The 15486-nt window shown below is 40.4% G+C and overlaps 1 protein-coding gene across 1 annotated transcript in view; it reads right to left on the bottom strand.

Moving 5' to 3' along the window:
* The window catches only part of LOC109846434 (alpha carbonic anhydrase 7-like), a 31081-nt gene that overhangs the window by 1621 nt on the left and 13974 nt on the right, over positions 1 to 15486 (bottom strand). The window contains 2 exon segments of the mRNA XM_020415666.1: positions 233 to 335; positions 1061 to 1167. Of these exon segments, the coding sequence (XP_020271255.1) occupies positions 233 to 335; positions 1061 to 1167 (210 nt within the window).

Genomic DNA, 15486 nt, shown 5'->3' on the forward strand with positions numbered 1-15486 from the left:
CTATATATACTATCACCCAATTGCGAATAGGCTCCCTATAGCGCTATTGTTGTAGATAGAATTCCAGGGGCTCTATCTGAAAATTATTTTAGTTTGACAAGCATTAATTAATTGGTAGCCCATAATCCAACATTTTGAGCTTCTAGAGATAGACTTGACACTGAAAGTTAAAGAATCATGTTAAGCTGATACGTATGCAATATTGTACAAAGTAGAAGGTTAAAAAACTGACCCTGGCAAGGAATGGATCTTGCCTTCCAATTGTGTAGAGGGAGCTCACAACGGCTGCCTTCTTATCATCACTCTCATGAACCATATGCATCTCTAGAGGGTACCTGGATTTTCAAACCAAACAAGGTAAAAAAAAAAAAAAAACACAAAATTTTATGGAGAAAAAAAAAAGATGAAAAGGAAAGAAAAAGAAAAAAAAAAAGTGGTGTGAACTACAATGTTCATTGGCAAAATATCGTCCACCATAATTTTAACCATCCATATGAAAATTGTACTTAACACTGTTAGGGGTTCTACAAAAACATCTTACAGTTAAAAGGGGATTTTCTGATAGTCTGATATTTATGGGAGGTTATCTATGTTAAGATATTCATGTGTGAGTATAGTTTTGTATTGAATTGAATAAGAAAAAGGGACTAGTAAAGTAAAAGTTTTCTGGATTAAAATGTGTTCAAAGCCTGATTGTGTTATCATCCTACAGAAAAAGTTAGGATAGGGAGGCTTACTTCCTTATATGAGTTTCTATATATAGAGCTTCTCTATATAGTTATTTTTTTTTTCCTTTTTTTCTTTTCTTTTTTTTTGGGAAAATTGTATTGATGCCCCAAAAATAATAACTTCATGTGATCTATCCCTTCCAACTTTTTTCCATGTGCTGCAGCCCCTAAATTATAATTCTATGTGATTCGGTCCTTTTTTCATGAAATTCTCATGCCAACTAAACACAAAGAGAAAGAAATAAATATAAAAGCCAAAAATACCCTCTTCCCCCTTCCTCTACTCCACCCAGAAGGCGGAGGAGGAAATGACAGAGAAGTGAGTTACTCACCTTCGGCCATTGACTTCATGCTCAGAAGGTGAATGCCAGTGAAGCTGCTTAAGAATGTACTGGGTCTCGTTGATCCATAGAGATCCTGCCTCATCTTCCCACTTGAGCTGAAAATTTTACACAAATGAGGACAAGCATTTATTATGATGAGTCAACATTCAAAACAAAACAGGATAAAGTACTATGAACAACTAGAAATTAACTATCTTATAACAAACCTAGAACCTAAATAAGAATCAATTAGCAACTGATTGTAATTCGAATTCCTTTTGACTAAAATGGAGGAACAAATGCAAATCATGAAGTATATAATAAACATTAAAAAAAAATTACGGGAAACTTGGTTTGGGACGCTCGTGGGTGAAACCGAGTTTGACCCAACCTTTTCAAACAAACCCCAACAAGAATATTAGAATCTGAAATTATTGAGCATGGATCAAACCCATCGAATCATCCTGAAGAACCTGGGTGTGTAATAAATATTAATTTTAAAAGGAAAAACAAGGAATTCATGCTAAACCTTCCCATAATGACAAATATCTCATTCAAACATGCAAAGGTCATGGATTCAAATGTGGGCACCCATGTGTCAATATAAAGCCATGGTGGGAAAAAATAAAAGGAATTACGTGTTGTAAATTTTGAACATGATTAATTCATAGAGATTAACATGAGCGCGCGAAAGCAATACCTGAATCCATGACGATTTGAGCACGGATCTGAATTAGGGCCTGATCTTCTAATCGTAAAGGTTTCTCTTGAATATCTCTTTAGATGGGGATTAGAGAATAGAGAACGTAACCCTTAGATTAGGGATCATAACCCCTTTATATAGATTTGCAATTTTCTAATTTAGCCCCTCATAAAATTAGAATTGCAGTCCGGTATCTGCACAATTAGCCTATGACATATTTAAATGCCCATTAACCCATTTGACTTAATTGATTACTTTATGCGGGTTAACCTTAAAGATAACATTATACACTAATGTAACATATATGCCCACAATTAGATTTAATCCAACAACACTTGGGTACTATATGTTTCATTAAAATGTGTACAACCTTATGAGCTCAGAAGTTGCTATCACAAATAAGGGTATTTCCGACCAATCTCGTCCATTGATAATATCAATATAGAATCAAAGCGGTCTTTGTCACATTTCTCGTGACTAAACTCATCAATGGTCACATATACCAATATAATAAAACGACATAGATCAATCATGGATGTGCAGTATGAAAATTACATGCAATGTGATCAGTACATGTCTATTTTCAACTGGTCCTATTTTAAACTTTAGTGAGGTCAAAACCAAACATAATGAAACAGAGTGTCTTAACTGAATACTTTATTCTGATCAGACAATACAACCAAACATAAAGCACCAAAAAATTTACAAACTTTCACTAAATCATAATATCCTCAAATAACCCCACACACATACGAGCAATGTGCTCATGAAAGACCTTGGGTGGCAAAACTTTAGTAAGAGGATCAGCTATCATGGAGTTCGTCCAAATATGATCTATGGATATTTGTCGACTCTACACCCTTTCTTTCACAACCAGGAACTTAATGTCAATATGTTTTTAACTTAGTCGGGCTCCTGTTGTTATTGGAATACATCACTACTGATTTATTGTCACAAAATAATTTAAGTGGTCTTTTAATATTATCCAGAATGCGCAGTCCATTGATAAAATTTTACAACTATATTCCATGATTGGATGCCTCATAGCAAGCTACAAACTCTGCTGTCATAGTGGATGAAGCTACAAGTGTTTGTTTGATATTTTTTCATGATATAGCTCCTCCCGCTAACACATAAATGTAGCTTGATGTAAATTTTCTGCTATCTTGGCATCCAGCAAAATCAAAATCAGAGTACCCAATAACCTTCAGTTGTTCTGATTTTCTGTATGTGAGCATATAATCTTTTGTTTTCTGAAGATACCTCATAACCCTTTTGACTGCTATCCAATGATCCATACCAGGATTGCTTAAGTATCTGCCTAACATCCTAATAATGTACGTAATATCCGGACGTGTACACACTTGAGCATACATTAGACTTCCTACAGCCGAAGCATAAGGAATCTTCTGCATTTCCTGAATTTTAAGGTTACCTTTAGGGTACTAATTGAGACTGAACTTGTCTCCTATAGCAACAGGGGTTTCACCTGGTCTGTAATTTTGTATGCCAAATATTTTGAGTACTTTATCGATATAGCTCTTTTGTGATAATCCAAGTATACCTCGAGAACGATCTCGATATATCTGGATTCCGAATATAAAAGCGGCTCCCCCAAGATCTTTTATTTTAAAATTTTTTGATAGAAATCTTTTGGTTTCGTGCAACATGCCTATATCATTAGTGGCAAACAATATGTCATCGACATACAGAACCAGAAAAATATACTTACTCCCACTGAACTTATGATATACACAATCATCAACAACATTCATCTCAAAACCGAACGGGATAATTATTTATTAAAATTTATGATACCATTGACGAGGAGCTTGCTTGAGTCCATAGATGGATTTTCTTAATTTGCAAACCATATTCTACGAGGAGCTTGCTTGAGTCCATAGATGGATTTTCTTAATTTGCAAACCATATTCTTTGGATCTCCTGACACAAAGTTTTCTGGTTGCACCATATAGATTATTTCATCAATGTCTCCATTGAGAAATGCAATCTTAACATCTATCTGATGTAACTCAAGATCATAATGAGCAACAAGTGCCATGATTGTTCTGAAGGAGTCTTTGGATGAAACCGGAGAGAAAGTCTCTGTATAATCAATATATTCCTTTTGAGTATAGCCTTTAGCTACAAGATGTGCTTTATACCTCTTCACATTACCATTTGTATCACTCTTGGTTTTAAATATCCATTTACAACCAATTGGTTTTGTACATTCTAGCAATGAGACAAGTTCCTAAACTTTATTATCTTATATAGACTTGTACTCTTCATTCATAGTATCAATCCACTGTTGAGAGTTAAAACTTTTCATGGTCTAAAGAAAGTTGATTGGATCATCTTCCAACATTCCATTACTTTCCTCATGTTCTTACAGAAATACATTTGAATTATTTGTTTAAACTTATGATACCATTGAATGACGAGATAATTATTTGTTGAAACTTATGATACCATTGACGAGGAGCTTGCTTGAGTCCAAAGATGGATTTTCTTAATTTGCAAACCATATTCTTTGGATCTCCTGACACAAAGTTTTCTGGTTGCACCATATAGATTATTTCATCAATGTCTCCATTGAGAAACGCAGTCTTAACATTCATATGATGTAACTTAATATCATAATGAGCAATAAGTGCCATGATTGTTCTGAAGGAGTCTTTCGATGAAACCGGAGAGAAAGTCTCTGTATAATCAATATCTTCCTTTTGAGTATAGCCTTCAGCTATAAGACATGCCTTATACTTCTCCACATTACCATTTGCATCATGCTTGGTTGTAAATATCCATTTACAACTAATTGGTTTTTCATCTTCTGGCAATGGGACAAGTTCCTAAACTTTATTGTCTTGCATAGACTTGTACTCTTCATTTATGACATCAATCCACTGTTGAGAGTTAGAACTTTTCATGGCCTGAAGGAAGTTGATTGGATCATCTTCCAAACTTTTCATGGCCTGAAGGAAGTTGATTGGATCATCTTCCAACATTCCATTACTTTCCTCATGTTCTTAGAGAAATACAATATAATCAGTTGATTGGATCATCTTCCAACATTCCATTACTTTCCTCATGTTCTTAGAGAAATACAATATAATCATCTGGAATACAATTTCTTCTTTCTCTCGTGGATCTCCTTAATAGCACTGGTTCTTGAGGTTGTTGAGTTTGTTCTTCTGGAATAAGGAGTTGATTAACATTATCATCTTGAAGTTTCGGATTTACTTCTTGATTAATAACAGGTATAGGAACCTAAATATTAATTATCAAGAGTAACTGTATGGATTGGATTTGAAGCCAATTCCTCCTCAAATGCAATGTCTCTAACCTTATTTCTCCCCCCCAAACTCAACATTCTCAAAGAACGTTGTTGTTCTCGTCTTAAAAATATTCCTAAGTGTGGGATCATAAAACTTATAGCCTCTTGAACGTTCAGAATACCCAATAAAGTAGCTGCTAACTATTTTGGAGTCTAATTTTTTTTATTTGGCCTATAAGCCCTTGCCTCTGCCGGACATCCCCAAATATTTAAGTGCTTTAAACTAGACTTTCGACCAGTCCATAGCTCATAAGGTGTTTTAGCAACTGCTTTACTTGGTATACTGTTTAGAATATAAGCTGTTGTCTTTAGTGCTTCTCCCCAGAGTGACTCTGGTAAAGAAGAATGAGTAATCATACGTCTCACCATATCCTTAAGAGTCATGTTTCATCTTTCAGCTATACCATTCATGTTAGGTGAACCCAGCATGATGTACTGTGAGACGATACTGTATTCCTCTAGGTATCTAGCAAATAGTCCTGAACGTTATTCACCTGAACTATCATATCTGTCATAGTACTCACCACCACGATTAGATCTAACGGTTTTAATTTTTTTGTTGAGTTGATTCTCAACTTCAGCTTTATAGGCTTTGAACATGTCCAAATACTCAAATTTCTCATGAATGAGATATAGGTACCCATAACGTGAGTAATCGTCTATGAATGATATAAAATATTGTTGATCATTCCAAGATGCCATAGGGAATGGCCCATAAATATCTGTATGTATCAATTCTAAGACTTCTGAAGATCTGTTGGTACCTAATCTCTTAACTTTGGTTTGTTTTCCCTTGATACATTCGACACATACGTCGAAGTCTGAAAAATCAAGAGAATCAAAAATGCCATCAGACACTGTAGGCGTCAAAAATTACCTATAGGTCCCCACACGCGGCTCGAGACATAGAGGAGACAATGAACGTTGCTATTCGAGTCACAAAAGCTCATTTGATGATGACGAATGCATGAAGTGAGTCGACGGACCATGCGAAGCACAGGAATTTTGGAATAATCAAAACACGAATGAATCAGGAGCTACACGTCGCTTACGAAAGATGAAGCGCCCCTTGTGTCCCATTTACTCCACACATAATTCATTCATGAGAGCTTGTAGATCTCCTCGTCGGCTTTCTGACGTATTCTAGATCGCGTGATTCCGAGTTCGGATGGTAAAAATATGGCGAAAACAGACGAAGCGCGCGAGACCAAGCCTTGAGCCAAACCGAGACACAACAGGAGACACTCACAAGTGTCTCAGCCAAGACGAGACACTCACAAGTGTCGCCGAGACACCCGCGGGTGTCTGCAACCCGAAAAAGCTGATTTTAGCTGTTTTTTTGTGGTTTTTCGACCGTTAACCGCCTGGATTTGTTTCAACTGATAAAATATCATCCATGAACGTGGTTAAGTGGTTACAACTAAGGATAAGAGGGAATCGGCCGTTCTTATCCGAAAGTAGAGGTCCCGAAGCCTATAAATACAGCCCCAAGGCCTTTATTTTTTTAGATCTGGAATTCTCGAGCGTTGGCGAAGCCCTGCCAAACCGAAGACTAAAGAGCCACGAATTTCAGAGAGGAGGAGGAGATATCAGCGAATTCTTTGGCATAAAGAAGAGGAGTTCATCAGATCTGCAGTTTGGTTCCTTCCCTTGAGATTACCCCGTTGTGGTGATCTCGAGAAGAGTAATTATCTCGCTGTTGCCGAGATAATTGCTTCGGTTTCTTGATTCCTTCGCGAATCAACAAAGCTCCGGATCTGATCTGATCATTTGGTAGTCCACGGATATCAACGTCCCCGTCACAAGCAAAGATCCCATGCAAGCAGCGGGCGATAAACACCTGTTGTGTTTGTTTGAAGGAGATTATAATTTTAATTTCATTGTGTAAAGGTCTTATGAAAAGACCGATCTTTTTTTGAACTTGTTGTAACGACTGAAGTTGTAATAAGTTATACTATGAAGAAATTGATTTTCCACCCAAATAAGCGGACGACCACAGTGGGAGCCAACAGCCTCGCTGCTGAGGCTGTCGTGTCGCAGCCAACGATCAAGATCCCTGTGGCTGAAGAGGTCGAATACGAGTTCAACCAACAGAAGTTTGAGGAGTACGTCTCCTCCTCCTCCTCCAGATCTGCCTCTCTTCACAAGTGCAGGAACATCTCCTCCTCTCGGAAGATCCATCTGTCTTCAGATCTGAAAACCCAAGAAGGCGATCTCTCCGCTACTGTTGCTGTAGTTACATCTCGCAACAATCCGCTGGCGTCCAATGAAGCCGGATTTGCAGATCTGAACTCCTCCTCGATCAATAAGTCAACTGCTGAAGGCGCGCCAATTTTATTAAAGAGAGCACGTCAAAGGCGACGCTAATGCCTCTCGCGTTAATTCGCCAAGGCTTTGGATCAGGTGGATGGACTCCATTACTAAGCGGATTTGGAGTTCAGAAAGCGCCAAATGGCTAAGCTATCGCCACAACAAGCATCGGGATCCCAACCATCAACTAACAAATGGGTTCGTGTCAAATAAACCCGTTCTACTCTCGAAGAGCGTATCCAGAAATGCCGCACACTACTTGCACATACACGGATTTTTCTCGTACAAGAAGCACAGAAATTGCAGTAGGAATAGGTGGTCAAGAAACCACCAAGATCTAAGCAGGTTTGGGTGCCGAAGGCCAAGTCAGTGCCTCTACCCGACAAGAGACACCAGTCGTGTCTCTCGCTCGATTCCAGATCCAAAGCTGGTTCCCAGCTTTCGACCCGACAAGAGACACCAGTCGTGTCTCTCGCTCGATTCCAGATCCAAAGCTGGTTCCCAGCTTTCGTCGACTTCAGATCTCGCTCCTTCTGATCCCGTACCTTCGGTGAAGTCCCACTGCAACATGGACTTGTCTCGACTCAAATGACAATGGCGGAACGCCTAGGTTCTTTGCACAAGGATCAAGGTAGAGTTCGAGTCAAAGAGAGCTTGGGCACGATGAATGAACCCCGAGCAACTCATCGAGCTGGGGGTCGCACTCGCCCTTACAACAAGTCAGAGCCTTCCTATAATGGGAAAGCTCCTATAACTGACCGCCTCGGACTACGAGTCATGGTTCAAGAGCCCGTTGAGGTCCCACACTCATGAAAGCATGACTCCAAACGTGTGACTCTTGAGAACGCCAACAAGGTAGCAAGTCCTCAAAAGAAAACGTATTCGTCTGACGATGATAACGTTATACCTGGGAAGTTGTGCCAGCACACGATAGGCTGCTCCGGAAATCATGCTGATGAGTTGTACTATCGGGATGGGGGTACAAATAATCTCGAAAGAGAAATACCCAGGAAACAGACTCTCACTGTCTGTGTACCAAAATTATCAGGGAAGTATTATCAACGTGTAGCTACCCTAAGACCGCTCCACAGAGGGTCTCGGTATTCCAAAGGCTGTCCTCTGAAGCATCGAGTATCAAGCCAAGACGTTTCTGCAAGAGAAGGTCAAGCGTTCAATAGGACAAACTCCCAAAGGTAACCATCAACATGGTCGACAAGGGAAACTCTGTGATTCCTGCAAATGGCTCGAATCCCGACTTTTCTCCAGAAAGAGAAGTCAGTTCGGAAATAGCCCAACGAATATCTCGGCTACAGCTAGAATTCATCGAACATAATGATTACCCGAGAATCCATGAAGGAATCCATTCCGATGATGAACTCTCTGATTCTTATTCCGCACTCGCCTCCAACGATACAATGTCTAGCAAGGGACAAGCTCGGGAAGTGTTCATGATCAACACCGAGCAAATAGCCAAAATTATCGAAGATGCTTTGGTTAAGCAAAAAGAGAACTTCAAGTTCGAATTGGAAATTGTCATGATGTGGATGAAGGAAGAGCATGACCAACAGATTTGGGCTCTGTCCAATCAACTCGGTTAATCCAGCCGTCGTAACATTGTTAACCAGGCAGGTAGTGATTCAGATGTGGATGAACAGCTCAACACTGATAGTCCTCTCATTGACCAGAACACTGGGGGTGGTCTCACTGAAGGCAATAACGTTAGGGGTGGTCCCACCAAAGATGACAATGCTGGGGGTGGCCGCGTTGTTCCTCTTAGAGACAAGGACGAAAAGATGAAAGACCTCGAGAGCAATATCAATGCTCTAATGTCTGCTCGAGAGGTGAAGAACACCGGGATTCCGTGTCCTTATCCAAGAGTGGGATTCGATCCCGTATCCGACAAGGTTCAACCTAATCAACTTCACGCTGTTCGACGGGAAGAGCTCGCCCACTCAACATTTGATCTATTTTAAATCCTACTTGGGCATGATTTCTGGCAACAAAGCCTTGATGGTTCGGTCATTCGTTGGCATCCTCCACGGGCCTACTTTCAATTGGTACTACCGTCTCAAGCCTAGAAGTATCAACAGCTGGAACGATATGGAGAGCTCATTCCTCAGCAATTTCTTTGACGACGACGCCGAGATATCCATCAGGACACTCTTTAAGGAGAAACAGGATGACGAAGAGACGGTCGACGATTTCATAAAACATTTCCGGAATAAGACGATAAACTACCGAGATCCGATCAGGGAGGACTTCATCCTCCAAACATATCATAACAACTTATCTATTGAGATATTGGAAGTTATGGGAGTCGCACCGTCCAACACATGGAAAGAGTTGAAGATGAACGAAGAGCAGGCCGAACGCTTCCTCAAAAGGAAGAAAGCCGAGAGAAGCCAACCAATGGCTAACCCTCCGAACTCGAACTTCGCCTCCTGTGGTAAGGGCAAGGCACCTACAGCAGTTGTTGACATTAATTAGATGTCGCAACAACAACCCCGAAGACAGCAAAAGACTTCGGATCCAAGACTCCAAAAGGAGTACTCCTTCAAGGATAAAGACGTTCCAGCCATTTTTGACTTTCTCCTTAAAAATAACAAGATCAGGCTACCACCTATCACATATCAGGAGGAAGCTGATAATACTACGAATCCGAAGTACTGTACGTACCATAGGAGGATCCTTCATCCTACCAAAGTTTGCTTCGCTCTCAAGAATAGCATCCAAACATTGGTTGAAGCCGACGTCATAACGCTCAATTAAGTCGAACGAACACTCCAAAGAGTATACGAGTATAAACTGCTTCTTAATCCTCCAACCGGTATATGAGGTTAAACTGCGCCCCGATACTCCAATAGGTATATAAGTCTAAACTATTTCCTGCCTTCGACGGGAAGTTCCTAGAAAATTTTATACATAATATTCTTAAGGATAACTCGGTCATCCAACTGAGTTTAATATTAGACCTAGTTTTGCAAAAAAGCTAGGGGTGGGTAATTCATATAACGGGAAGTTCCCGAAAGAGTTATACATAGTGTATTTTAGGGATACCCCGGTCACTACAAAAAGGTGATGAATAAGAAACTCCCACACAAACTCCTGCTACGTCTGTGCACTCAACACTCCCATTGTTAGAGTCCGGACATAGTACTCAGAATTTTAATCTCCTGATCATTGACAATTGTCAAACCCCTTCATGTTAAGTTCTTATCACTTGACACCAAGAACCCCCACTGAGTAAGCAGTACAAGTCAATACTTTCACTGTGATTTATACTCCCACTCCCACTGCCTACTTGGTCAAACCTTCTTACAGTTAGAACCATAATCAAAATCCCCTCTCGATTCCTTCCATGAACGAGAGATCCACGAATCGAGTGATCAAACCTTCCTACAGTTAGGATCATCTCAAACCTCCCACTCGGTCAAACCTTCCTATAGTTAGGACCAAAACCAAAATCCCCTCTCGATTCCTTTCATGAATGAGAGGTCCCCTTTCAAATCAAATGATCAAACCTTCCTACAGTTAGGGTCACCTCAAACTCCTGCTTGGTCAAACCTTCCTACAGTTAGGGTCACCTCAAACTCCTGCTTGGTCAAACCTTCCTACAGTTAGGATCATAATCATAATTTACTCTCGATAAACGAGAAATTTACCTTTAGTTCAGTAATCAAACCTTCTGATAGTTAGGATTATCCGAATCTTTTTGATTCTCGAAGTGGAGATCTCACTCTTAGTTTCACTCTTCAGATTCTTGAGGTGGAAATCCCACTTCGAGTCTCCTTTGTAATTGGAAATAGAATATAAGATTATTCCTTTTTAGTATCGGGTTTGTCTTTGCCCCAAGAGAAGACACCACTTTTTTTTACTCTCATAATCCGTGCTTAACACGCATGGGGAATTTTATCCCGAAGCCTAAGTAGGGATAAGTCAGCGCCTAACACGCATTGCCGGTTAGTCTTTAACCGTAAAAAGGACAAAAGCCCATATATTCGATATTATGGCAGGTTGTTATTAATAACACCATAATCCGTGCCTCACACGTACGAGGAATTTTATCCTGAATCCTAAGTAGGGATAAGTCAACGCCTAACACACGTTGTCGGTTTAGTCTTTTACCGATTGAAGAAGACACCAGAATACCAATCTGGGGTATTTTATCCCAAAGCCTAAGTAGGAATAAGTCGGTGTCTAATACACGTTGCCTGTTAGTTCTTGACTATAAAAAGAACAAAAGCCCACATATTCGATATTATGGTAGATTGTTATTAATAACACCGTAATTTGTGCCTTGCAAGCGCGATGAATTTTATCCCGAATCCTAAGTAGGGATAAGTCAACGCCTAACACGCGTTGCCAGTTTAGTCTTTCACCAATTGAAAAAGACACCAGAATCCGAGTCTGGGGACTTTTATCCCGAAGCCTAAGTAGGGATAAGTCAGCGCCTAACACGCGTTGTCGGTTTAGTCTTTCACCGATTGAAAAAGACACCAGAATCCAAGTCTAGGGAATTTTATCCCGAAGCCTAATAAGGGATAAGTCAGCGCCTAACATGCGTTGTCGGTTAGTCTTTTGCCGTAAAAAGGACAAAAGCCCACATATTCAACATTGTGACAGATTGTTATTCATAACGCCAAAATCCGTGCTTCACACGCACGAGAAATTTTATCCTGAATCCTAAGTAGGGATTAGTCAACGCCTAACACACGTTGTCGGTTTAGTCTTTTACTGATTGAAGAAGACACCAGAATACAAGTATGGGGACTTTTATCCTGAATCCTAAGAAGGGATAAGTCAACGTCTAACACGCGTTGCCGGGTCATCTATTCCCGTAAGAAAGACGAAGTCTATATATTCAATATCGTAGCACTAAAAGAGTTAGCTCTTTTAGCATAATGTCACATGCGGAACTGACTTAAAAAATCCATATGCAAGCCTGATTCAAACGATAATCGGTAAAGGCACGTCAAATCCGTTGATGGCTGAGGATTTGCCAAAAATCCTGAGTCTACATCTGATACATGCGGCCTGGTAGTCTATTCCTATGAGAAAGACGAAGTTTACGTATTCAATATCGTAGAAATAAAAGAGTTAACTCTTTTAGCACAACGTCACATGCTAAACAGACTTAAATAATTCGCATACTAGCCCGACTCAAACGGTAGTCGGTAAAGGCTCATCAAACCCGTTGATGGCTAAGGGTTTGCCAAAAATCCTATAAATATGAGAGTCATTGATGCATCGCCCCATTAGTTGGTCTCATGACTCGAGCATCCAAAAACTTCGGAATAAGATCCATATTTACAGACGAGTCAGCTTTAACAGTTGGTCCTACAGCCTTAATTATTAGAACCGCCATGCTCTAATACCTTAAGAGCTTAAACTGTGTATACTCCAGTAAATGTATGAGTATAAACTGTGTTAACAGCGAGCGATCCAAAACCCTAGGTTAACACCGGTCAACGCAACCCTAGGTCAATGCCAGTCAACGCATTGTAATGAAAAGTCAACGCCAATCAACGCATAACCCTAGGTCAATGCCAGTCAACGCGTTATGATGAAGGTCAACGCAAGTCAATATATCATGATGTAGATGGTCAGTTCAAAGTCAACTCGACGATACGAGCCAAAATCAATTCACCAGTTTTGATTCAAGATTTCGACGACGGCCAGATGATAAACGTAGCGCTAGGAGAACTTCAGCTATTCCCCAAAATATTGAATAGATTGAAAATCAAAGGAGTCAAGAATCAAAGCTAACTACAGGTCCTTTTACACCGACTGAAGGTTAGACCGATCATATCCAAAGCATTTCAGGCTCATCTATAAAAAAACGAGACAGAAACACTTTGGAGGGGGTATCTGTAAGCATCAAAAATTACCTAAGGTCTTCACACGTGGCTCGAGATGGAGAGCAGATGATGAACGTCACTATTTGAGTCACAGAAGCTCATTTGACGATGACAAACGTATGAAGTGAGTCGACGGACCATGCGAAGCAACGGAATTTTAGAATAATCGAAACACGAATGAATCAGGAGCTGCACGTCGCTTACGAAAGGTGAAGTTCCCCTCATTTCCTATTTACTCCACATATGATTCAATCATGAGAGCTTGTAGATCTCCTCGTCGGATTTCCGACGCATTCTAGATCGTGTGATTCTGAGTTCGAATGATGAAAATACGGCGAAAACGGACTAAGCGTGCGAGACTAAGCCCTGAGCCAAACCGAGACACCACATGGTGTCTCGGCCAAGCCGAGACACCCGCGGATGTCTGCAACCCGAAAAAGCTGATTTTGGCTGTTTTTGGCGGTTTTTCGACCGTTAACCGCCTGGATTTGTTCTAACTGATAAAATATCATCCATGAACGTGGTTAAGTGGTTACAACTAAGGATAAGATGTAATCGACCATTCTTATCCAAGAACAGAGATCTTGAAGCCTATAAATACAGCCCCAGGGCCTTTATTTTTTCAGATATGGAATTCTCGAGCGTTGGCGAAGCCCTGCCGAACTGAAGACTGAAGGAGCATGAATTTTAGAAGAGAGGAGGAGATCGATCGAGTTCTTCGACGCAGGAAATAAGAGTTCGTCAGATCTGCAGTTCCCGTGTTCTTCCTTTAAGATTACCCCATTGCGGTAATCTTAAGAAGAGTAATTATCTCGCCGTTGCCGAGATAATTACTTCGTCTTCTTGATTTCTTCACGAATCAACAAAGCTTCAGATCTGATCTGATTGTTTGGTGGTCCACGGATATCAACGTCCCCGTCACAGGCCAAGATCCCACGCAAGCAGCGGGCGATAAACACCCATTGCGCTGTTTGACGAGAGTTGTACTTTTTTTGTTTTCATTGTATAAGGGTCTTATAAAAAGTCTATCTAACTTTTGTTTTCATTGTAACGTTTGAAGTTATAATGAACACAGCAATGAACAAATCAACTTTCTCCCCAAACAGACACAAGACGCTCAACTCTACTATAGGCATCAAAAATTGCCTATAGATCCTCGTACGTGGTTCGAGACAAAGAGAAACTAATGAACATCACTATCTAAGTCACAAAAGCTCATTTGACGATGACAAGCGCATGAAAGTGAGTCGACGAACCATGCGAAGCAACGGAATAACGGAAACACGAATGGACCGGGAGTTCCACATCACTTACGAAAGATGAAGTACCCCTCGTGTCCTGTCTACTTCACATGTGATTCAATCATATGAGCTTATTGATCTCCTCGTTAGCTTTCTGACGTATCTTGAACCACGTAATTCCGAGTTTGGACGATGAAGATACGACGAAAACAGACGGGACGTGTGAAACCAGGTCCAGGCCAAAGTTTGGCCAAGACACCAAATGGTGTCTCAGCCAATGCTTGGCCGAGACACCAAATGGTTTCTCAGCCAAAGCTTGGCCGAGACACCCATGGATGTCCGCAGCTTCAAAAATATGTTTTTGGCTGTTTTGAGTCGTTTTTCGACCATTAACCACCTGGATTTGTTCCAACTGATTTGAATCTATCCAGAAACGTGATAAAGTGGTTACAACTAAAGATAAGAGTGAATCGATTGTTCTTATCCAAAAACAGAGGTCCTAAAGCCTATAAATACAGCCCCAGGGCCTTCATTTTTTAGGATCTAGAATTCTCGAGCGTTGGCGAAGCCCTACTGAACTAAAGATTGAAGGAGCATGTATTTCAGAAGAGAGGAGGAGATCGGATCGAGTTCGTCAGCATAAAGAAGAAGAGCGCGTCAGATCTATACTTCCCTATTCATTCCCTTGAGATTGCCACGTTGCGGTGATTATCTCGTTGTTGCTGAGATAATTGCTTCGGCTTCCTGATTCCTTCGTGAATTAACGAAGTTCCAGATACGATTTGATCATCTAGTGGTCTACGGATACTAATGTCCTCGTCACAGGCTAAGATCCCACGTAAGCAGCGGGCGATAAACACCCGTTGTGCTGTTTGACGAGAGTTGTACTCTTTTTGTTTTCATTGTGTAAGGGTCTTATATAAAGACTAACTTTTATTTTCATTGTAACATTTGAAGTTGTAATGAACACAGCAATAAATTAATCA

Source organism: Asparagus officinalis, chromosome 6, assembly GCF_001876935.1.
Source record: "Asparagus officinalis chromosome 6, Aspof.V1, whole genome shotgun sequence".
Lineage (NCBI taxonomy): Eukaryota > Viridiplantae > Streptophyta > Magnoliopsida > Asparagales > Asparagaceae > Asparagus > Asparagus officinalis.